The sequence below is a fragment of the Heliangelus exortis genome, chromosome 4 (genome assembly GCF_036169615.1).
Source record: "Heliangelus exortis chromosome 4, bHelExo1.hap1, whole genome shotgun sequence".
In the NCBI taxonomy this organism is placed as follows: domain Eukaryota; kingdom Metazoa; phylum Chordata; class Aves; order Apodiformes; family Trochilidae; genus Heliangelus; species Heliangelus exortis.
This window is the reverse complement of record NC_092425.1, coordinates 43721987-43743412: the sequence shown is the minus strand read 5'-3', so window position 1 is coordinate 43743412 and position 21426 is coordinate 43721987. Positions and strand designations below refer to the sequence as shown.

At 46.3% G+C, this 21426-nt stretch overlaps 1 protein-coding gene and 1 long non-coding RNA gene across 7 annotated transcripts in view; one reads left to right on the top strand and one right to left on the bottom strand.

Annotated features, from left to right (window-relative positions):
- LOC139796288 (uncharacterized) overlaps nucleotides 1-9764 on the bottom strand; it is a 44872-nt gene extending 35108 nt beyond the window's left edge. The window contains exons 1-5 of one of the 5 annotated variants that reach the window (XR_011725920.1): nucleotides 9562-9764; nucleotides 8258-8358; nucleotides 7448-7505; nucleotides 6065-6122; nucleotides 5264-5333 (exon numbers count right to left, since the gene is read on the bottom strand). This is a non-coding gene — a long non-coding RNA (uncharacterized lncRNA). The remainder of the gene's footprint in view (nucleotides 1-5263; nucleotides 5334-6064; nucleotides 6123-7447; nucleotides 7506-8257; nucleotides 8359-9561) is intronic. The other 4 variants (XR_011725921.1, XR_011725922.1, XR_011725923.1 and 1 more) reach the window with 4 other exon arrangements.
- Nucleotides 9765-15232: 5468 nt separating this feature from the next.
- Nucleotides 15233-21237, top strand: PAQR3 (progestin and adipoQ receptor family member 3). 2 transcript variants are annotated; one of them, XM_071744233.1, is made up of 7 exons: nucleotides 15233-15589; nucleotides 15671-15833; nucleotides 16872-17027; nucleotides 17395-17592; nucleotides 18699-18789; nucleotides 19137-19285; nucleotides 19727-21237. In XM_071744233.1, exons 1-6 carry the CDS (start codon nucleotides 15405-15407, stop codon nucleotides 19277-19279), a joined length of 936 nt encoding a protein of 311 aa, XP_071600334.1. In that variant the 5' UTR covers nucleotides 15233-15404; the 3' UTR covers nucleotides 19280-19285; nucleotides 19727-21237. The 2 variants fall into 2 exon arrangements, with proteins under 2 accessions (XP_071600334.1, XP_071600335.1); XM_071744234.1 differs by having other exon boundaries at nucleotides 15296-15589; nucleotides 19142-19285.
- Nucleotides 21238-21426: the final 189 nt, after the last annotated feature.

The following is a 21426-nucleotide window of genomic DNA, read 5'->3' as shown; positions in this document are numbered from 1 at the left end:
ATTTATTTTTCGTGGGGCTAATGACCTGTCCCCCGGACCCACCCACTGATGGTTATTTACTAGGGCCCAGATGCTTGGGCTCAAAATGAGTGCTAATGTCAGCGGGGGCCATTTCTCATTCAGGTCTCTGATTGAATTGGAGCGATCCCATTGACATTGACTCTGTGACTTTTAAGGCCATTACCCTCAGCAAGAGATGAACCTCTCATCATTGCTCCGGCACTGACAGCTGATTAGCGACAAATTACAAGCAGGAAGAACCCAAGACTTTGTTGGGTGAGGGAGGGGTGGGGGGAGGAGCAGGAGGAGGAGGGGTTTCAGGGGAAAAGTGCAGAGTTGGGGAAGGTAGAGTGAGTAGCAAAGGAGGAGGAAGGAGTGGGAGGGGAGAGCAACCCCCAGAGCTGATGCAGCCTGCTGGCACTGGTGGTACAGGGATCTAGACAGCCACCTCCCTGTGGATATCAGCCACAAAGAACACCAGCAGAGCTGAGGCCAAAGCTCCCTGACAACCCTGATGCACCTTCCAGTCATGGCCCTTGCCTTTTCAATGCTCTTAGCTGACATTAAGTACCACAAACATACCCCAACACAGTCCCCATGATATATTTCACCAAGCACAGTGGTACCCAAGCTTCTCTTTTCACCAGTATTATTTTACTTAAGAATAAATTTTTGCAAGAATCTGTGCCACACTCATGGTTTTGTTTCTAACCACAGAAACACAGCCACTTCTGTCAAACATGGGAGCCATGCAGCAGCTTTCTGAAACAGCTCCTGCAAGAGACTGAAGAGTGGGTGCTATTTTAAATCTGCCAGAGAAAAAATATATACACGAAAGAAAATGCTATCCAGTTCTTATCTGGATGATTTGTGAGGCAGACAATGTTCCCCTAAGTAAAAGGGAATATTTTTAGTGACACAATTAATATAAATGGAGCCATCCTGAAAGGCATTACAAGGAGTCTTGTTGCTCTGCATAAGCAGGCTCTGAGACTTTTTACAGCTCACATAACACCAGGCCTATTGAAAAGAAAAGCTGGCATAAAATACAAATGGAGAAAATGCTTGCAAGGCTGAACTGCCACAGTAACAAGTGCTCTCTCTGAAATAAAAACTGGCTTTGGCTGCTTGGGCAAACAAATGCAGTATGCCTAAGTACAGTCTCAGCATGGCATGTAAGCACCCGAGCTGTGATTTCTGTTGGTCAAGATCTAAAAATCCAAGTGGACTTTCACCAGCAGTCACATGTCTCTGAATCTCAGCCCCCTGAAGAACAGTTGTTCTGAGGGAACCCAAGCCCGTGGCTGAACCTCCTGGTGCTGCTTTGGAGCTGCATTTGGCAAGTGTCTGCCCACCATTCCTGAGGAGCACCAGCAGGAGCAGTTCACTGCTCTTCCCTCTTTTCTCCTCCCACCCTCTCTCCACAACATTTCTTTTACTGATCTCCACAGTTCTCTAGGAAAGACACCACATACTCAGACACCCTAAAAACCTCCCAGGGACTTGGCAACAACCAGTGCATTGGAGTAGCTGTACAACTCATTGCATTTTACAGCCTGCTTAGAAGAACTGTCACCTTCATTCATGCTGATGTAAGTGCAGAGCTCACCCACTCCATGGATTCAGATACCCCACAGTGCAGAGCTGAGGGGTTTGCCATCAGGTTTGGTTACAGCTGACCAACAGACACCAAGCCTGGCCAGTGCTTTCACAGGTTACAAACCCAGTCCCACCTTCAGTCCTGCCTGTTAAACACTTGATGGCTTCCACAGACTACCAGCAAATCCTACCAGCAAACACAGGTCTGTCTTTTTTACCACAAGCATAAGCCATTGCATGCCTATCAGCATGAAAGGCATGCTAAGGGGTGAATGTCCATCCTCTGATCCTCATGGGAAGTTCCCTGGAGTGCTGCCCAGGTTTTAAAAGATCCTGGCAGCAAAATTTCCACCTGAGAGACCACCCCATGAGCTCATTGCCTCCATTGAGGTTCTCTTCATAAAAAGAAATTGTACTCTAGCAGTTAACTACTCTTCTAGTCCAATTTCCCTTTTTCCAATTGCTTCTGTACCCATACCAGCCCATCAGTGGGCAGGAACGTGACCTGCCCATTCAGCAGGTCCAACCTGTTTTGACATTACCAAGCCACCCCCTTCCACCACTGCAGACCTGGGTAAGGCCCTTCCCTCTCCCAAAGCAGGACAACATGTCCTTGGAACACTCAATAGAAATAAAATCTTTCTACAGAAAACAGACTGGATATGATAAGCTCATTTTGAAGTGAAAGCAGTAAAAAAGGTTGGATCAGATCACTCAACCGATTTGTGTACATCTTCCAACATATGACAGTCTTCCTCAAGAAAAGGACAGAAACAGAGCATCTTTTCCCCACAGAATTAATTTCCCCAACAAATGCAGAGTTGGGAGGCTTTTGTCATCTTTCAGACTGGAGAAGAAATCTGAGTAACTGAAGTAAATCTTTGCTTCACTTTTAAAGTGACAGACTTTTAAATCTTTGAAAGAGGTTTGATCAGAACAAAAACATTGAGGTATTTAACTTACAAATATTGATTCTGTGAACATGGAATTAAAATGCAGTTGGCATGATTTACAACATTAACCAATATTTAAATTTTTGAAAAATCTCTCGAGGCCAGTGTAGGTAGATAAGTTATTGGCCAAGAGGTAGAGAATAGGTTTGGTAGAGAGGTAGGGCATGTCATTTGGCCAAACAAAACACAACTAATTCAATAACTGCAGCATCACAACACTTGGTAATCAAACTAAGCCTCAGAGTATGCAAATATTGTAAAATATCTTGCATGAGCCCTTAAAAAAACGAACACAAATAAAAGAGACTTCTTGCCACATGTTCTGAAAAAAGCAAACAAAGCTTGCTAAGTCTCAGGAGGTCTGAGTGAAGCTGACAGGTAAAAGCTCCAATTTCTGGCTGCTGAGCAGCAGTGGGAAAGAGAAGCTGAGGGAGCCCTTACCTGCCTGGGCAAGCTGGACAGTTGCTGGGGTGAGTCTGCAAGACCAGGCATCTAGACAGGCTCATGTTGCCCTGGCCTGCCCGACTGGTCAATGGGGACGACAGCTTCATTAGGGACCTACAGTTTCCAAGTGGCTCTCATGTACTGTCTTCCTTTATGCTACAAATGTATCTTTTCCTTTGTGTATACTGGGAAGTCCTGCACTTTTAGAGGCCAACCTTGGTCACCCCTAGTGGAATTAAACATACATTAGTCCAACTCTGAAAATATTTTCTATTATATTTTGTCAGTTGGGCCCAAAACTATTAATCCATTTTTAAAATGCAGACCATTTTGTTTTTAATCACATACTTCTATTTTGAGTTGGGTGCACTGTAATCCATGGAGTTCTGTAATTTTCCACCTCATTTATTCTGGATTTAATGAGGTGGTAATAATGTATATTTCCAGCTGAAATGACTGCCTGAAATGTGGAGCAGAAAGTCACAAAAGTAAAGAACTTGAGGAGGGAACATTGCTGCCTGCAGTTTTATGGAAATAAAACCAAGCAAGATTAAGGCATGCAAGATTCAAGAAAAATCAGCCAGTACATGTTGTTTGTTCCATGGCTTGAAGATACAATCTGCTTTTCCTCTGCTCCAGGAAAGCAGTGATTCAATTGTAAGCAAGAGCAAACACAAGTTTCACGTGTTAGATGCATACTTATGTCCAGTGCATGTTCTTCTGCTCCCTCTGGCCACATGACACTGTCATGTCATGATACCATAAAAAAATCCTTTTTTGTCTGCCAAAAGATATTTCCACAGTAACTTTGTTTCATGTGAAAATACACAGTGTTTTAACCTGGTTTAATTTCAAAAATAATAAAGTTGCATCTTTTTGCATAGCATCTTTTTTGATACAACAGTAAGTACAAAATCAACTCAGCTCTCTATTTGTCAGTCCCACCAAGTGGCAGAAACAGGAGTGTTCCCAGCAGCCATGGTCACTGCTAGCACACACAAGCCAAATGCTGTGTTTCAGCACAGCTACTTCAGCAAGGATCTAGTCAGTTCTGGGTCACCTAGATCTCAAGAAGAAACATGGCAAAACATCTAGTCTGTCTCTTTAATAGGGAAACTGCTTTTAAAGATGATGTTTAAAATATTAGTTTAAATGCTACATTCACAGTCCTGCTCTGCAAACTGTAAACAAAAACAGATTAGCCAAAGACATTTTCCCTGTCATTAGATTTGCTCCCCAGTTAAAAAAAAAACAACAAAAAAACCAAACCAGTAATAAAAAAACTCACAGGGAAAAAAAAAGTCCTGTGGTATATTTTCACTGCTGTTCACAGAATGCTATGAATAATGTAGCTGTGCTAATTGGTACCCATTAGGGCACTGATCAGAATCCCACTGCACCAAACAGGCTTCCTCTTCCTGATAATAATAACACTTGGAAGCAGCCCCCCAACAATTTGGGGGCTAATCATAGAGACTCCTGTATACAGTATAGCACTGCATTATTCAAAAACCTAATGAAATTCCAGGAAACATCAGATGCAGCAGGTACATGAAGATAATTTTGTTTTTATAACCAATTTCAGTCAGATAAATACTAGAATCCTTTCCAATTTTCCCCCCATGAAACTAAAGTGTCACTGAGATTTACAGCCCCCTCAAGTTCTCTTTTCAGAGGAACATTCATTTACATAAACAGATAATCCCAGATAAAAATTTCCATTAGACAAAGGTGAAATGGATCAATTTTCTCTGCCAAGACAAATCTTAAATCTTGAACAGATAGGGTCATTATTACACCAGGCCCATTTCAGAAATAATGTATTAAAAAAAAAATCAGCCGATAGCAGCCATTTCCAGCTTTCCAATTATCTTTAAGAAAAGCTTATTCTGTGGACAATAAAGCACATTACTGCACAATATGATACAGTCCATAAAGATCACAATGTTTTATGAAAGGTTAAAGAAAGCTCAGCACATTTAGGGGAATGTCATAACCCACAAAGTCTTTCAAGACTTAACTGAATCCACGCACAAGCTGTGCAAATATTGTGCTAGGATTGCAGTGCTCCCCTCCTGGTATCAAAACAGAGCCCTGGGAAGCATATGCCACCCTGCTTCCACCCTGGGAATCAGGTATTCACCTGCCATAATATGAAAGGGAAAGGAGGTGCTTGCACAGCTCTCCTTCCTCCAGAGAGGAAATGAATTCACCCATCCCTACTTCATGTACTCAAGAGGAAGAGATGGCTGCTCATGACTACTCACCAAACCATGGGGCCCTCTGCCCTTGCTTTCAGGATCAAATGGCTCTCCTCAGCCCACAGGGATGGTGGCCCTTACAAAAAAACCACATGTGAAGGTCCCTGTCCACCTCATCTGGCATGCTGCCCCTTCCCTCTCCACCTCCCCCCCAAGCTGGTTTCAGCATGAAGGCAGCAGATCTCCACCCCACCACTGCCCCTCACTCCCCACCAGCCACTGGAGCCCTCAAGGCAAGGCCAGACAGAACAACCATCTCCTCAGCTCTTCCCCTGGCCCAGAACCCCAGAGCTGGAGTATGGCAAAGCCAGGCTGGAGCACCCTCCTGCAGCAGAGGGGCCACGCTGCTCTCCAGTGCCACAGGCGTTTGTCAGGCCTCTGGGAATGGAGTCTATGACGGGTGACAGTGGCAAGGAGAAAGTGCTGGAAATCACTGCCTAATAGACACAGCCACCAAAGCAAAAACAAGCAGCAACTCACCTGCCTCGTTTGTTCATCTAAAAGGAATAAGATCTGCTATTTAACTAACTGCCCCTTACAGGTATCACGGGGGGAATGGGGAGAGCAAGGAGGTAAGGCCCGACTGAAACCTGCCTAGTGGCAAGAAATAAGATCCCATCAGAAGACAGAACCTGCAGGAAGATTTTGTAAGGCTCAGTGCCAAACCCAGGCCTGCAGAGCACTACGTCTGCTCATGATTTGAAGAGATAAGGCTGTGTGAATGAATCCCTGGGAGAGCTTTAGAGACCACAGTGCTATAGGTCCATGAACTGTCACTAGCTCTGAAATGAGAGAAACAAGAATTACCTGAAAAATAAATGGAAACCAACAGGCACATCTGGACATGCTTTTCCAAAGTCTTCCTCTCTAAGTGTAAGGCAAAGCTGTTAAGGGCAACACAAGAGCATTGTGTGAACTGTCTTCTCCTGAGGGAGGACACACCTTTTAAGGAGGCTCTTTTAATGCTCTCCTTGAGAGAGAAGTCTTTTGGCTGAAAGGCCAGTGGAGCAGAGGCTGCTGGTTCCCTTACAGCTGCCAGCACTCTTAGGTCCCTGGCTCACCTTCTGTCTGGTCACCATCACAATAGGAAATGCAAACCCTACACAGTAACAGCTACTCATCTAAATGCAAGAAAGATGCAAGTTTCCACAGGAAATATTCACACTTCTCTTCTTCTAGGCTCTTCTGGTTTAGCTTCTTCCAGAATTTGTTCGAGACATTGACCTAATGGTCAGTTTCTTCACATAGAATCGTAGATCTGTTTTGGTTTCCAAAGATCTTTAAAATCACAATCCTATCAAGCATCTGCTAAAACAGAGCCTGGTCACAGTGTTCCCTCCAGGACCCCATTCCTCAAAGCTATTATTCAGTGCATGTATGTGTGAACCCCACTGATAAAAAGTGATGTGTCATCAGAAGTTGTGCCATTCAGAGAGGGAAATCTTCATGATGGCTAATTTGCTCTGTAAGAACTGATACTCACAGAGCAAACACCTGTGAAAATAAGAACTCTTCATTTAGTCTAGCCACCAAAAATAGAGACAGACCAAATCTGAACAGAAAAATTGAACTGTCTGGAATACCTGCTCTCTGGTAAAACCAATTACCACGTGACCAGGAATGAAAAGTTCCTTCCTGCATTGCTAGAAACGTAAGTAACCTTACTGACACCAGGAGAAAAACCTGACATTATGCAACTGAACAATTCTACTGCTCAATATAGCTATGTATCAGTCATCAGTTAGCTGACAGCACTGATGTTGAATGAATCTATGTACACTGTAAAAGATTAACACTGTCCTGAAATGAAATCTGGTCGGATTTTTCAAGCAATGTTTGTGCTTATCTTTCTGCCCTATAGAAAGAGGACAGAAAGCCTGTTGCAAATTTCCAGCACTTGAAACTAAGTTTAATCTACTGAAAGAATCACTCTGTGCAGAATTTCCGAATGACTATTGGAATTTTAACAGAATGCCCTCTGTTTGAAAAAAGGTCCTTTTCTGTGAAGTGAACAGAAGCCCTAGAGATGAACTTAAACAGCTACTTAAAAATAATCACAGAATATACATCTGTTCTATCCCACCACAAACAGCAAAAAGCTCAGCAACACCACTTCTTTTCAACTTTTTAAACTCCCTCTGCCCATGTGCCGAAGAGAACAGATCTAAAAAAACTTCATGATTTACTGACCACTGCACAGAAGCTGTAGAGGAGGGACTTGGGTGGCCCAAAGAGGGGTCAAATGCTTCTAAATAAAACAAGATAATTGTAACCCAGGAAAAAACAAAAACAATCAAGCAGGCTATTCCTGTGAACCAATACAACTATGATAGATCACGATGGGGCTTAATCTGTCTCATTGTGCAACATTTCAGCTGGATTTCAATTGGCTGAAGATATAAAAACCACAGTAAAAGAAAAATAATTTTGATATTCAAAAGTGTCAGGCAGTGTGACTGAAGTTGTTGGACACAAAAGTCAGCATAGCTTGACTAAACAGACACTTGCAGTTCACTAGAAGATGGTACATGCCTGTCTTCATCATTTTAGAAACTGCTTTAGTTTTGAGGTGAGCAAATCATCCAAGTAGAGCTATGGTTCTTTGAACTGTTACCAGAAACTTTTTTTAGTATGTGGAAACACTTACTATTGCAATGGCTGGTGTATCAGTCATAACATCTAATGATGTGGAGATTGTTGCCTTATAAAATTCACAGCTGGGTAGCTACATGGCTCAAGGCTAAAACCTATTTTAAAATCCAGTGTTTTAGGAGGGAGAATATTTATTAAAACATTTTGCCCATTAAAATTATATGACATATCATTGGTCATTCCATATGATGCAGTGCCAGTCCTTTTTTAGCCAGTCCACTTGGGACGACTGCTGAAAACCTGGCAAGTCTATTTGACAAGTCCACATCTTAATAATTTACTAATCCATAAATAAAAAAATTAAAAAAAAGAAAAAAAATACATTCCAGCAGCCTGAAAGAAACTCACCAGTTTGCATGCCCAGAATCTTGCTCCAACATACAACCCCAGTTCTCTTCATGCTGTCTGTCAGAGACTGACATTCAAAAAGATAATTGCTTTATCTCCACCTGCCATGGAAAAACAGAGAAATTATATTAAAATAATAATGAGGCTGTAGGTCTCTTGATTTTTTTTTTTCTGGAAAGGGGGTGAAGAGAGAAACCCTGATAAACATTATTTCAGCAATTCCACAGGTACTTGGAATCTGCTTCCTTGTGATGATGTGTGTCTTAACTTGAAGAGGACAAAGAGGAACATTATGAGGCACCTTGAGGGGGTGAGAACAAGGGCAGGCTGGACTACCTGAATACAAGGAGGTGGCAACTGTGGCCAGACTCCTCAATGTTGGTAGAGTTACCTGCTCTTCAAATTTGAGGTGCAGAAGAGAAGGCCAAGCACAGAACAGAGACCTCCCTCAATGAGCAGCTGTTAAAATGGCTTTCCTGCCACGGCAGAGGCTTTCTCTGGAAAGTTCAAGAGGAGATGCACACAAATATGACCAAGGGACCCAAGAAAGCACAGCAATATCCAGTAGATCTTTGGTTTTACAAGATCCCAGCTGAGCCTTTGCTTTGGACTAACTCTGGGAAAAAGAACACCATGTTTTATACTTGAAACAAAAATGTCACTGTTGCTAACAACCAGGAGAATAACCCTCTCCTCATTGTGCATCCACTTGTATGACAATGCATGGATACTGTTATTCATATTTATACTGTACAAGTGTTCCCAAAATGCCAGCCTTCCTGTTGACACTAAAGTGGTTGGAAATTAAAACATAGCTTTGGGCAGGGAAACAACTCCACTAAAAAGAGAGAGAGAGAGACACCTTGGCCATTGCTCATAGCTGCTCCTAGCTGTCTATGGGTTCTATATATTAACTAAGCTTATGTACAAAAGCCAGTTTTTTAACTACTGTCAGCACTGCAGAGTCAACACAGCAGCAGTGGAGCAAGCTGTTCTGCCTCATGCCTCATCAACATTTCTCACACTCTGTATCAAAGCATGAACATTAGCAAATTCAGCTGCCCTTCAAACTTCTAGCTCCAGTCAGGAGAAAGCATCTGTGACTGTTTAACTCCTTGCAAGGCTGCTGAAAAAAATCCTAGCTTGCCAGGAACACTCACAATAACCAAGCCTGACTGTCCTATGAGCCATGGCCGTAGGACAAGCTCTGTTCACTTCCTATGGCTCCCTCCAACTACCTCTCACAATCCCTCCCCAGGAGCAGGGAGCAGCAGGCTAGCTGTAAGCTTTCATAACTCACTCACATCATTCAGCACATCCACAAGCATCAAAAGATATTAGAAGGGGAAGAGTACACTTCAGATGTTGGTAGGATCACTTCCTAGTGACACAGCAGAAGCTGACAAAACAGTAGCCCTGGTGATATATCTGCTGGGGAGTAAAAAGCTTTCAATCCAGCAGTCACTTCGAAGGCTGTAATGCTGTCAGGAGGCATCCATCAGTTCTGCAGACTGTAGGAAAAGATGAAACAGGATAAAGAGGGGCTTTGGGCAAGAATATCTGAACTCTAACTCCTTATGGCCTGGTGTGCACAGCACAGGCTGGGACTTAAACCACTGCCTGGCTTTACCTGAGTCCAGCATCGCAAGGAGAGACTTAACTTCATTCAAAGGTTATGGAAAAGGAGCAAAAGCACAACAGAACTCTAAAGACTGCTCAAGTCCCAGTGCTCTGTAGTGCTTCTGGGGTGTGCTGATGAGTCCTGTATGACTGACAAGGTATGGTGTGAGGCATGGAGTGTGAACCAAAGGAAATGGCAAGGAAGCTGTAACTGAAGAACTGCAGAGAAAAATTCTAAGAAATGCTTCAAAGAGTGCTAAAGAATCTTGCATGGACCTTGCTTCATGTTTGGTAATTAAAAAGAAATTAAAAGAAATCATCAACATCTTATCTTAAACATCTGGAATTTTCTGATGAAACAGACAAATAATTTGATGAAAAAAGGGGGAAATGATGCAGGGAAGCTAACTAGACAGACAATAAGGGTGAGACAAGGATGAACTATACATATCCAGAAGATCATGGGTTTATAAATTTAGAAGTCAAGAAAACTAAGGAAAACCTAAACACTCAGAAAACAAATTAACTAGCTGGGGGAAAATCCTAATCCTGGCAGATAGGCCACAATGCCTATAGTGCAGTCAGCACCATGAGACAATCATTTCCTTACTGTTTCTCAGATCTTTGTGTCCCAAATATTTTTGCAGGTAAGGCAAACTTTTGTTTTGACACCCCCAATTCTCAAACTGTACCACTGCTTCTAAGCAGAAATTTTGGCATTTAGCAACAGCCAGGGGAAAAAACCACCATGATTTGCATGGGCTTATTTTGGCAGATGAAGAAAAAACAAAAGTAGGTGCAGTAAGATGATCCCAAATGCCAAGCCCCCAGGCCTTGTTTGGGGTTAAAGCAGCATGGCACAGATCAACTTTCAGAGCACATTACAAGTTTGGAAGTGAAAATCAAGCTAGGCATACAAGTCCTCATCAGAGCCAAATGAGAATGTATGTCTCTTGTCAAGTTTACAATGACACTCAAATACCTACAGAGGTCAGTCAGGAACAGTGTGGGTTTACAATAAAAGTGCCCCTTTCCAGGGCACCTAATCCCTTGACACTGAGAAACCACTCTGAGTGACCACACTGCTCAAAATATACTTAAATGTCATGGAAAACCCAGCCTTCATGATCTGTTGAGAAGCTGCTCAAGGAGTTAAAATTGTGTAAAACACAACTGTAATACTAAGGCTGTTTGGACTCTTAAGAGAGCTTTAGAAACACAAAAAATTTGGGAAATTTGCTGTCAGTCTTTGGCCATGCAAGGGGAGATTCAGACTTTCACAGGAATGTTCTGGTTCTTGCTTTAGCAAAGTCAGAAACCCACATGGCTGTCCAAGGAGTGAAATTACCATATTGACCAAAGCTGTCCACAGTCCCTCACAGTCATTATAAGTAAATCACACTCACCAGACTAGAGAAACAAAACCTCTGTGGTCAAAACAGTTTGTCTCAAAATGCCTTCTGTCATTAAATGAATTTCAGCTATGATAGAATTTGATGGGCAAGCTGCAGTTAGAGAGACCACTAAGTATGAAAAAGAAACCCCAAATCTAGTCTCCTAAAATTCAGGACTCCACAGGAAGGAGTTCTTATTTTCCCCTACCAATTTCACTGGGGAGCAGGTTTTGTGCTAGGAAACACCATGCCACATGATTAGCAGACTTCCAAATAGCTTGCTTCTTTCCCTGAAAAAACACTGATTTACAAAAAAAAAATTCCTTTGTCCTTTCATCACTTTCAGCTTCAGAACCTATATAGAAAAAACCCCAGCCATTTGTCAATTAATTCCAGTTATTTAGGTTTAGGACTATTATGCTGCACAATTTGTTCATACGCATCTGCTTAATATGGAGGGAAAAGATGCAGCTAAATTGGAAAAAAAAATAGCAGGCTGGGCAGAAGAGGTGCCTTCTTCCATTGTGTGCACAGGGCATTTTTGCTGACTGTAAGCTCTCACTCGGCAGGAAAAAGCCCAAATGCCATCCCTGCTCTTGCTATTGGCAGCTGTTCTCTTATCACCAAAGAGAATTTATCGCACCACTGACAGATGCTGAAATTCAGAAGCTGGAGCTGAAAGCCAAAGGGATTGAATCAGGAAACAAAAAACGCAAAAAACACAAAAAACAACAAAAAAAGGGCCCTACCAAAACAAGTCACTTCACTGCACACACTGCACATGCATCTCTCCATGGGGAGAGGAAAGAGAGCCTGAACCCCCACAGCAGATGTCAGGCGTTCTGTTTTGGGTACTCCTGGAAGCTGCTCAGGCTCTGTACTGAGAAGAAACGACAGAGAACTTAACACAACAATCCTGGTGGGTACAGAGAGAGAAAGCAAGGTGGATTTTCAGGGAAGAAGGCCTTGGCATGAAGCTTCTTTAGTATGAAGGTCACTCTAATGATCAAACACCCAGGTAGCTGAGCTTCTCATGCTCGCTCATAAAAGGAGTTCATGGGTTGGGGATTTCTGTTCTTTTCCCTTCCCTACTCTATCAAAGACTCTGACTTCCACAGAGCTGCAAACCTGATTATCTTACATACAACTCCACCACACAGCAATCTCCACTAGTTAATTTCACAGATTCTTTGGGTTCTTCCAGTGAAGGATGAGACAAGGTCTGCTTTACCTGACAAGGCCCTTAAATATCACCACCTCCTGATGTAACTGTCAGTAAACATGTATTCCCTCCACAGCCCTTTGCAAGTTTTCACTGCACACTGATACAGAACCACAGATGAATAACTAGGTCTTTATGTTCATAAACCCATGTCAGTATTTTATTCCCAGGCTTTGCAGTGTAGCATTCTCCTGAACACAGCACTCTGAATACACCTCCCTCTTCCCGCCCCTTCTTTGTAACCATCGGCCAGGAAAAACTGAGCTGGACTCTGACACAGCTGTGAGCAGGATGCAAAACCAGGCCATACCTTCCACCAACATGCCCATTTTCCCAACTAAGGTCAGACTGAGAACATATCTCAGTCCTGGGCAATGAACTGTCTTTTCTGGAAAACTCAGAGCAAGCCGAATTCTTCCACAGCATCAGATTCCAAGAGTGCCAAAAGGAGTCCCAGGGCACCTCCTATCTCTTTGCTTGCCACAAACATATGAAAAGCCAGATCCGCCTCTCAAAAAAAAATGAAACTGGGAGGTGTTTCACCAGGTACTTTGAAAGCAAAGGCTGAAGCAAGGAGGCAGAGCCATCCCAGGAGTGCCAGCACTGCCTCGATGTGCAGTTCTGCGGGCTGGCGAGAAGCGGCAGTGCCGGGATGAGAGCCCAGGCCAGAGCACGGGATCTCCCGGCCAGGCCCAGCAAGACCCTCCGGAGCCGGGAGGTCAGCCCGCTGCCGGCCGATAGCACAGTGCCAGGCTGACACCTGGAGGGAGCCTCAAAAATCAGCACCAAGGTTATTTTCACTCTTAGCTTCAAAACTCAAAACTTGTTTGTTCTTTTCTAGGGTCTTTTTGCTCCCATTTTGTCTTGAGCATTTGAGATCTTTTGTTTGGATAATTCTTCCTCCAAGTCATTTAGCCATTTGCTCCCTGAAAAAAACCACAGCAGAATGGAGCAGGATATTAAAAAAAAAACCCGTTAGTACTACAGAACCTACACCACATAGTACAAATAAACTTGCTGTTCTCTCCCAGGATTTCCTCAAACATCAGGGCACAACACAGGTAGACTGCTGATAAGAGAACTGAGCACGGCTGGGGTTAACAGGAATCAGTTCAGCTCCTGTGATCCCCTCAGCCACCTCCCCGATAGCCTTCCCTACCTCTGTCTGCAGGGATGGTGAGAGCTCCAACAGAAAAGCATGGAATCTTCAGGCACAGCCATCTTTACTCTCAACTAATCTTATCTGCCAGCAAAATTAGGGAGACAGTATAGGAATCAGGGCAAGCTACTTACTTACCCATGAGGTCGATTCAGGTCAAAGCTATCATGCACGGATGGCTAATTTCAATCACTTAGGAATACAACACAATTGCTCAATAAGCTCAAAATAAATAGTAAGTAATTAATTTAAAGCTGCCCTAATTGTTTCTCAACTTTCCGTATTAATTAAACTCGTAACACTTCTCCTATCAAAGCTTCAAAGCCTTAACTTAAGAACCAATTAAAGCTTCTTTAAAACAAAACAAAACAAAAACCAACCAACCAACCAAAAAAAACACCACCAAAAAAAGAACCAACCAAAACCAGTTCTTGTCGGCTCCCGTTCCTTTTGACTGAACTCTCTGAAGAACTCGGATTTCATTGCACAGGGCTTAGAAACAAAGTAGTTTTTTCCAGGTATAATGTTCTTAGTGAGCTAATGAGTCACTGGACGCTTAAGACTCATTAAGGTTTTAACTTGTTAGCACTTCCTAATCAGTAGGTGGCCGGAGTAACGTGAGTCGGGGCTGGAGCACACGGTGCATGTCCTCGGGACAGCCGCAGCTCACTCCCCTCGGTTACCGTGCCAGCTGCACTCCTGTGCCTCTAAACGCCTGTCTGCAGAACCGTGCCTTATCTCCCTCACTCTCCAAGAGAACACTGCAGAGAGAAAAGCCAGTGGGACACCTGTTAGGATAAAGATTGCCACCACGTAGACGTCACACTGTTAGCTTGGTCACACTAGGCTGCTTCAGAGATTTCAGCTCCCCAGGGCACCAGGTTAACCCAAACAGGGCAGTTTCCTACTCGGAGCACAGCTGGCACAGGTCAGCGGGAAGTGGAGCTGTTCTTCCACCAGAGCAGCAACATCCAGCGGCAGCCTGTGAATTATTTCTCTTTTGGACAAGCGATCAGGTAACACCTCCGTGGCCCCTGAAGACTTGTCTCCGGGAAACTTTTCCAGCGGAATCCCCGGCCCTCCGGTGACCCTGTCAGGTGGGAAACTCACCGAGACACCTCCACAGCTCCGCCCGGCTTAACTTTTCTCAGCATCGTACCCCCCCACAGAAATATCTTCTTCCAAGAGTTTCTAAGGGATGCACAGCATTTCTTTTTGGACAAAATTACCTGTTGTGATAATAACCTAACATTTTCTTCTACACCTTATGCCATGAGAGCTCTGCCTGGAGAATCAAGTTACACTCGCGCTGACAACTTCCAAGCAGAGCCGCATTTTTCCCCACGTCCCCTCAGCCTGGGGCACTGCGGGACATGCCATACGGAGCCCCTCACCGCAGCGCTGAAATCCCCACTTTTCCAGCCTGGTTTGCTCCCCAAAGGCCCCGGGAACACCTCGATGCCACCCCCGCCCTCCCCGCCGCCCGCCTGAGGGGACGAACGGCGCCCCCGCGCGCCCAACCGCCGCTCCCGCCAGCAGCGCGCGGGCGCCGCGGTGACGCCATCGCCCTGCGACGCGGCCGCTGCCCCTCAGGGCCGGGCGGCGGGAGCGAGCGGGCCGGGCCGGGCCGGGCCGGGGCGGAGGGGCGGGAGATGCGGGAACTGCGGGAAACGGGGGAGATCCCCGCGGGCGGCGGCCCGTGAGGGGGACGGCAGCGGGGCGGTCCGATGCGGCGGCGGGGCGGCGGTCAGGATGCACCAGAAGCTGCTGCGCAGCGCGCACTACATCGAGCTGGGCAGCTACCAGTACTGGCCCGTGCTGGTGCCCCGCGGCATCCGCCTCTACACCTACGAGCAGATCCCCGGCTTCCTGAAGGACAACCCCTACATCACCGACGGCTACCGGGCCTACCTGCCCTCCCGCCTCTGCCTCAAGAGGTGAGGGCAGCCCCGCACCGTACCGCACCGGCCCTGCCCCGCCTCGCCCCTCACCCCCCGCACCGCTCTGTCTCCTCGCAGCCTCTTCATCCTCTCCAACGAGACCGTCAACATCTGGAGCCATCTGCTCGGCTTCATCCTCTTCTTCACGCTGGGCATCTACGACCTGACGGCCGTCCTGCCCGCCGCCGGCGCCTCCCGGGAGGACTTTGTCATCTGCTCCGTCTGCCTCTTCTGCTTCCAGGTGGGGGCTGGCGGCACGGGCGGGGGCTGGGGGCTTGCTCAGGGAGCTGCTTGGAGAAGGAGAGCGTTGGAACACACCAGCAGTGCTTCCACACACTGTGTGTGTGTGTGAGTGCACAGCAAGATGGACTCGGGTCACAACTGAAATCATAGCAGTGTGGAAGGGTACAGGTTGGAAGGGGCCTTTAGAGCTCCCCCAGTGCACTGCACATCTCTGGGCAACATGAGCCAGGGTTTCACCACACTCACTGTCAAAAATGTCTGCCTTACGTCCAGTCTAACTTCACCCCCTTTTAAGTTTAAAACCACCACCCTCGTCCCATTAGTACAGGCCCTGCTAAACAGTCTGTCCCCATCTTTCTTGCAGGCCCCCTTTAGTACTGAAAGGCCATTTGAAGGACCTGGGAAGGCATGTTTGACATGGCTGTGCTTTTTACAGCAGACTTGCAGGCTCACTGGTTGAGTTGATTCTGACACAGTCAATATATGGAATAAACCAGGGAGGAGTCAGCAGAGCTGGTGTAGGAAAGAGGCTCTGAAGGAGAACTAAATTGTGCAACAACTAGGGTTGTGTTCCACAGCTTCAGCAGGGTTGCTGGGGTTCAGGAGTGGCTGCTGCTGGGAACGGCCATTTCTCAGGGAAAAAATGAGAAAATGAGCAGTCTGTGCCCCTTCCCTTGTGCATTCCCTCAGTCAAGCCATGTGGGTACCAGGCAGATCTGGGCTTTGGGTTCTGCTCGGGGTAGCTCCTGGTCCCACTGTGCTCATGCAGACACAGCCCTGCTCCCTCACCTGCTGTCTCCTTGCTGGGCTCAGACCTGGCCTCAGCAGCCCCTTGCTCCCCTGAGCAGCCTGGGGTCCTCACATCTTGCCAAGTTCTCTGCTCCCCCTCCTCTCTGCCAGAGGTGGGGATGCTCCCTGCTGCCCGTCAGGACAGAACACAGGTGAAGGGACGCCCTGGGGGCTCCAGAGCCTGAGCTTGCCCTGCTCGGTGCCGCTTCCCCCGCCGCTCACAGGCCCTCCTCCCGCCCCGTCCCAGGTCTGCATGCTGTGCTCCGTGGGCTATCACCTCTTCTGCTGCCACCGCTCCGAGAAGACGAGCCGACGCTGGATGGCGCTGGACTACGCGGGCATCTCCATCGGCATCCTGGGCTGCTACGTCTCGGGGGTCTTCTACGCCTTCTACTGTAACAACGTGAGTCGGGAGCACTCCTGCAGGGGGCAGGGGGCCCTTCAGTCCCTTGGCCCAGGAAAGGGGGCCCCGGGCAGGGTGTCCCAACAGGAGAGGAGTCAGGGTAAACTTCACAAGCCCTGCTGCTGCCAGAGGGATGAGGCTGATCAGGGCTGATCATCTCCCCAGCACAGGGAAATCAAACCCCTCACAGGAGGCAGAGAGAAGCTTGTCTGTTCCTCTGCTGCAGGACAAGTACAGTCAGTTCTGTCCCTTCCAGCCCCACCACTTGTGCTCCCAGCAGTGATCTGAGGTCTCAGCACATTCAGCAGCACAAACCTCCCCCCCAGAGGAGGCACCCACCAACTTCCTGCTGTTTCTCTCCCCCCAGTACTGGCGCCAGGTGTACCTGATCACCGTGCTGGCACTGATCCTGGCAGTGTTCTTTGCCCAGATCCACCCCAGTTACCTCACCCAGCAGTGGCACAGGCTGCGTTCCATCATCTTCTGCTCTGTCTCTGGCTATGGAGTCATCCCCACCCTCCACTGGGTTTGGCTCAACGGCGGCGTCTCGGCCTCCATCGTACAGGTACCACCTGAGAGGGGAGGGGGAGAGTCCCCTTTGCTCCTCATTGCCCATCCTCCTCCAGACACAGAATCAGAGCTGGAAGGGACCCCCAGGGAACATCCAGCCCAGCTCTCCCACAGGAGCAGTCCTCTTGCACTGGGGGAAATGAAGGGAATTGAAATTTCTCCAAGCACAGAATTCTTACAGACACTCTGATCCAAATGCAAACACTTAAAAAAAACCTTACATGAGAAGCAGTACAGGGGTTGAGTGCATTAAATCTACTTTGCTGATGGAAAACTGCACCATGAGCAGGAAAACTGGACACAAGAGTGCAGAGCAGCCTGTGTGGGTGGGATGCACCCTTGCTCCCTGGGGGACAGGGAAGTCTGTCAGGCTGCACCAGTGCTGGAGGGAGGGGAATGAGAAGACATTGATGGGATGATGGTTTGCTTCCTCTTCAGTTCCCTGGGTTAGCAGCAAAAATCAGAAGTTGTCTGCTTAGCCTTCTGTCTCTCAGGCAGCTCCTCAATGAACAGCAGCAGGAGGTTGCTGAACTGTTCTGCCCCCCTGTAGCTCCTCCTGGGGTAGCAGAGTGGTAAGATAGGATACATGTTATGTGTCCAAACTTAAGAAAAATGCTCTGCTTCTGGTAACAAAACTTGCTGTTAGGGAAAACAACCAGCAAAGCACGACTGGGTTGCTTGATTAGTTCCCATCCAGTGTGCAGCAGTCCTGTGGCTGGGTTTTAGTGACTGCAATCCTAACCAGTTGATGAGATTTTGCACCACAGCCACCCTTCTCACTTACCCTGCTGGTTCTGCACAAGATCAGTGTGTTGGAGAACATCCTTTTATTGACAAGTCTCAGGCCTGCTCCAGGCTGCACAGAAACACTCAGGGGCTGGTGTGCTGAAGCAGGGAGGTCATGATAAACAAGCTTATTCCCACCCAGAGTTTCCCAAACTTTGGCATTGGCTTCTCTGTTGGATTTTGTCCATAGGTAACACAGGCACTGAAGTAAGATTCAGTTCTACCATGCCTTTTTCTTACCTTAAGGGGCTTTTTTTTTTTTTCTTTCTTCTTTTCCCTTCTAACAGAATAGGAGAGCTTCCTTTTCTTTTGCAGGAGTTTGCTCCACGTGTAGTTGTCATGTACTTCATCGCTGCTGTAGCTTTTCTCTTCTATATTTCCAAAGTTCCAGAAAGATACTTCCCAGGTAGGAAATTCTCTTCTGGGTGTGGTTTGTTTTTTTTCCTGCAGCTTAGCTTCCTGCAATGTGACAGTCCCTTCTGCCAGTCCTGAGCTCCCTGTCAGAACAGGTTGACCACAAACTATTCTGACACAGAGTAAAACACTGTCACCAGAAGGCAGACAACTCCTGATGGAGTTTGTTACAGAGCTCACGCTGCCTCCCAGCAAGGGCAGCATGAGGTTATGTAGTTGAGCTTTGGAGGAGACTGATTGCTACCTGCAAAAAAAAAAAAAAAAAAAAAAAAAAAAAAAAGAGCTACTGCTGAAACTAAAACTAACAGCTTACCCACTCTCTGTCTCTCTTCCCGGCAGGACAGTTGAACTACCTCGGCTCCAGTCACCAGGTGTGGCACGTCCTGGCAGTGGTGATGCTGTACTGGTGGCACCAGTCCATGGTTTACATCATGCAGTACCGGCACAGCCAGCCCTGTCCTGAGTACACCACCCACCTGTGAGCCCAGGTACAGCAGCTCCAGGGCTCCCTACCCAGTACAGAGTTAAATCATCCCGGTCCTACCTTGTCGCATGCTGCAGCCAACCTTCCTCATTAGCTGTCCCAAGGAAAATGCTGATTGGTGTGGCACTTGTGACTGAAAAAGCAGTGGGCTTGGTGGCAGGCACTCTGCTGGCCACACAGGATGTGAGTGAGGCTCTGTCAGGCACAGTGTTAGAACAGGCTGGACAGAGCCTGCCACATTCCTTTCATCTGTTCCACAATTCTAATAGCCCGGAGCAGTTATTAGTACTTGTTCCTAAGCTGCCTTTTCCTCAGGCTTTTGTCACATTTTCAGCCTATTAAACACTGATCTGGTTTTTTTGGGTTTTTTTTGGAAATCAGGTCAAGAGCTGATAATTTCATGTGCACAGTCAGTGACTAAACCTGTTTCCCCACTCTGTTCCAGAGGCACAACAATGGAATTTCTGACTTTGAGGGTCTGGACTTTGCCTAAAGAGCTGAGCTATGAAGTTAAGCACTGAGCCAGCTGCTTTTCTGACTCCTGGACTGTTACCTGCTTGCTGGGTGCTACACAATGAGCTTTGAAAACACCAACAGCAGTGCCTGGGGGCTGATGTTCATTTCCCACCTGCAATCAGGTACAAAAACAGGACTTCTGGAGAGGGACAGAGGAGAAGTGGGCTGCAAAACTCTGTTTGGATCACAGCAGAGTTTGTTTTGTTTGGTAAACAAAACCAACAGAGGTAAGTACCCTTGCTGAGCCTACAGACCTCTGTCCAGCTTTTCAGGTTTTTTTTCAAGTGCATAATTAAGAAACCACTCCTGGCAGCAGGCTTGTAAAGCCACAGGGACTCTGAGGCCTGATCCTGAAGCTGAACCACAGCAGTACAGCATGTTGGATCCTTCACAAGCTGTGCCTGGATGATGTGCTGTCCCCTCCCAGTCAATAGCTGACATCCCCTGGTGTTCAGTGGACTCTTGTACTGTTCTGGATGAACTCTTTTTCCTGGAAGATAAAGCCACATCATCCACCATAGCTATATCTTCACGTCAGATCTTGAAAATTAAACCTCCCTCCCAATATGGGTAGTGCCACTACTTCAGGGACTGCCTCTGGCTCCCTTTGGTAACTTGGAATTAGAATGCTGATGTATTTCAGGAGTAGCACTAAGCCTGTGCATTCAGTTTGTTTCTCTCCTGCCATCAGTGGAGTTGCTAAGACTTTTTTTTCAATGACATTTGTTCAGCAGGACAAACTAACACAGCAGTGAATCTGCCATGGATTCAGCTCACTGAACTTTCTTGTCCTTTTCCCATGCCATATCCCACTCTGTCCTGGCTGTTGCTGCCCTCCTGGGGGTGCAGAGGGCAGGGTGCTGACTCCATCCTGCTGGAGAGGGGTGATGACAGTTTGGAAGTTCAGTAGCTGGGTTGCAGTTTGTTGTTGGGTTGGTTTTTTTTTGTTTGTTTGTTTGTTTTGTTTTTTTTTTTTTGTTGCTTTTTTTCTATTCCAGAAATGAGCAGTGGCAAGAACTGACTTTGCATTTAAGATTCAGCTCCCAAACCTTTGAGCCTTTCAGTGTACACAGGTTTTTGGTTTTTTTGTTTTGTTTTTTTTTTTTTTTTTAACTTGACAGCCAAGCAAGTTTCAAGTGCACTAATTACTACTACTGAAGCCTGACAAGGAAACTACAAGTATAGAAAATGTTTCCAGTGTTGTGTGAACAATATTTGAAGAATGTGTCTATGTATTGAAAAAGCATACTGACTTTCTAGTTTGCTATTGTATTATGTATTTTTTTTATGTAAACTAACTACTGTAGCAGTTTTCACTGACAAGGAAACTGGCTGCAAAGCTGTACATTTTTAATACCTTGACAAAATTTATCAAGCTGCATGATGGTCTTCTGTGTACATACTGAACCTGTAAATAAATATCAGTTCCTTGGATGTTTACCTGGAATAACACCATTCCTGCATCTCACACAGGGAAGTGACAGATGTGAACTGCTCGACTGCACAACTCGTCACCTCCCTGGGTTTTAAATACAGCAGGAGCCAGGCTGTCTGCAGGCACAGCACAGAGGGGACCTGCACTGCCCCAGCCCATGGTGTGTGTAGTGTTTCTCCTCCTGTCTCTGGCTT

Excerpts from the sequence above, each read along its gene's own strand:
- PAQR3 (XM_071744233.1), top strand. The coding sequence starts at position 15,405 with ATGCACCAGAAGCTGCTGCGCAGCGCGCACTACATCGAGCTGGGCAGC. Across the intron at positions 17,593-18,698 it reads TCTCGGCCTCCATCGTACAG|GAGTTTGCTCCACGTGTAGT; the intron begins GTACCACCTGAG and ends TTTCTTTTGCAG. Across the intron at positions 18,790-19,136 it reads TCCAGAAAGATACTTCCCAG|GACAGTTGAACTACCTCGGC; the intron begins GTAGGAAATTCT and ends TCTTCCCGGCAG.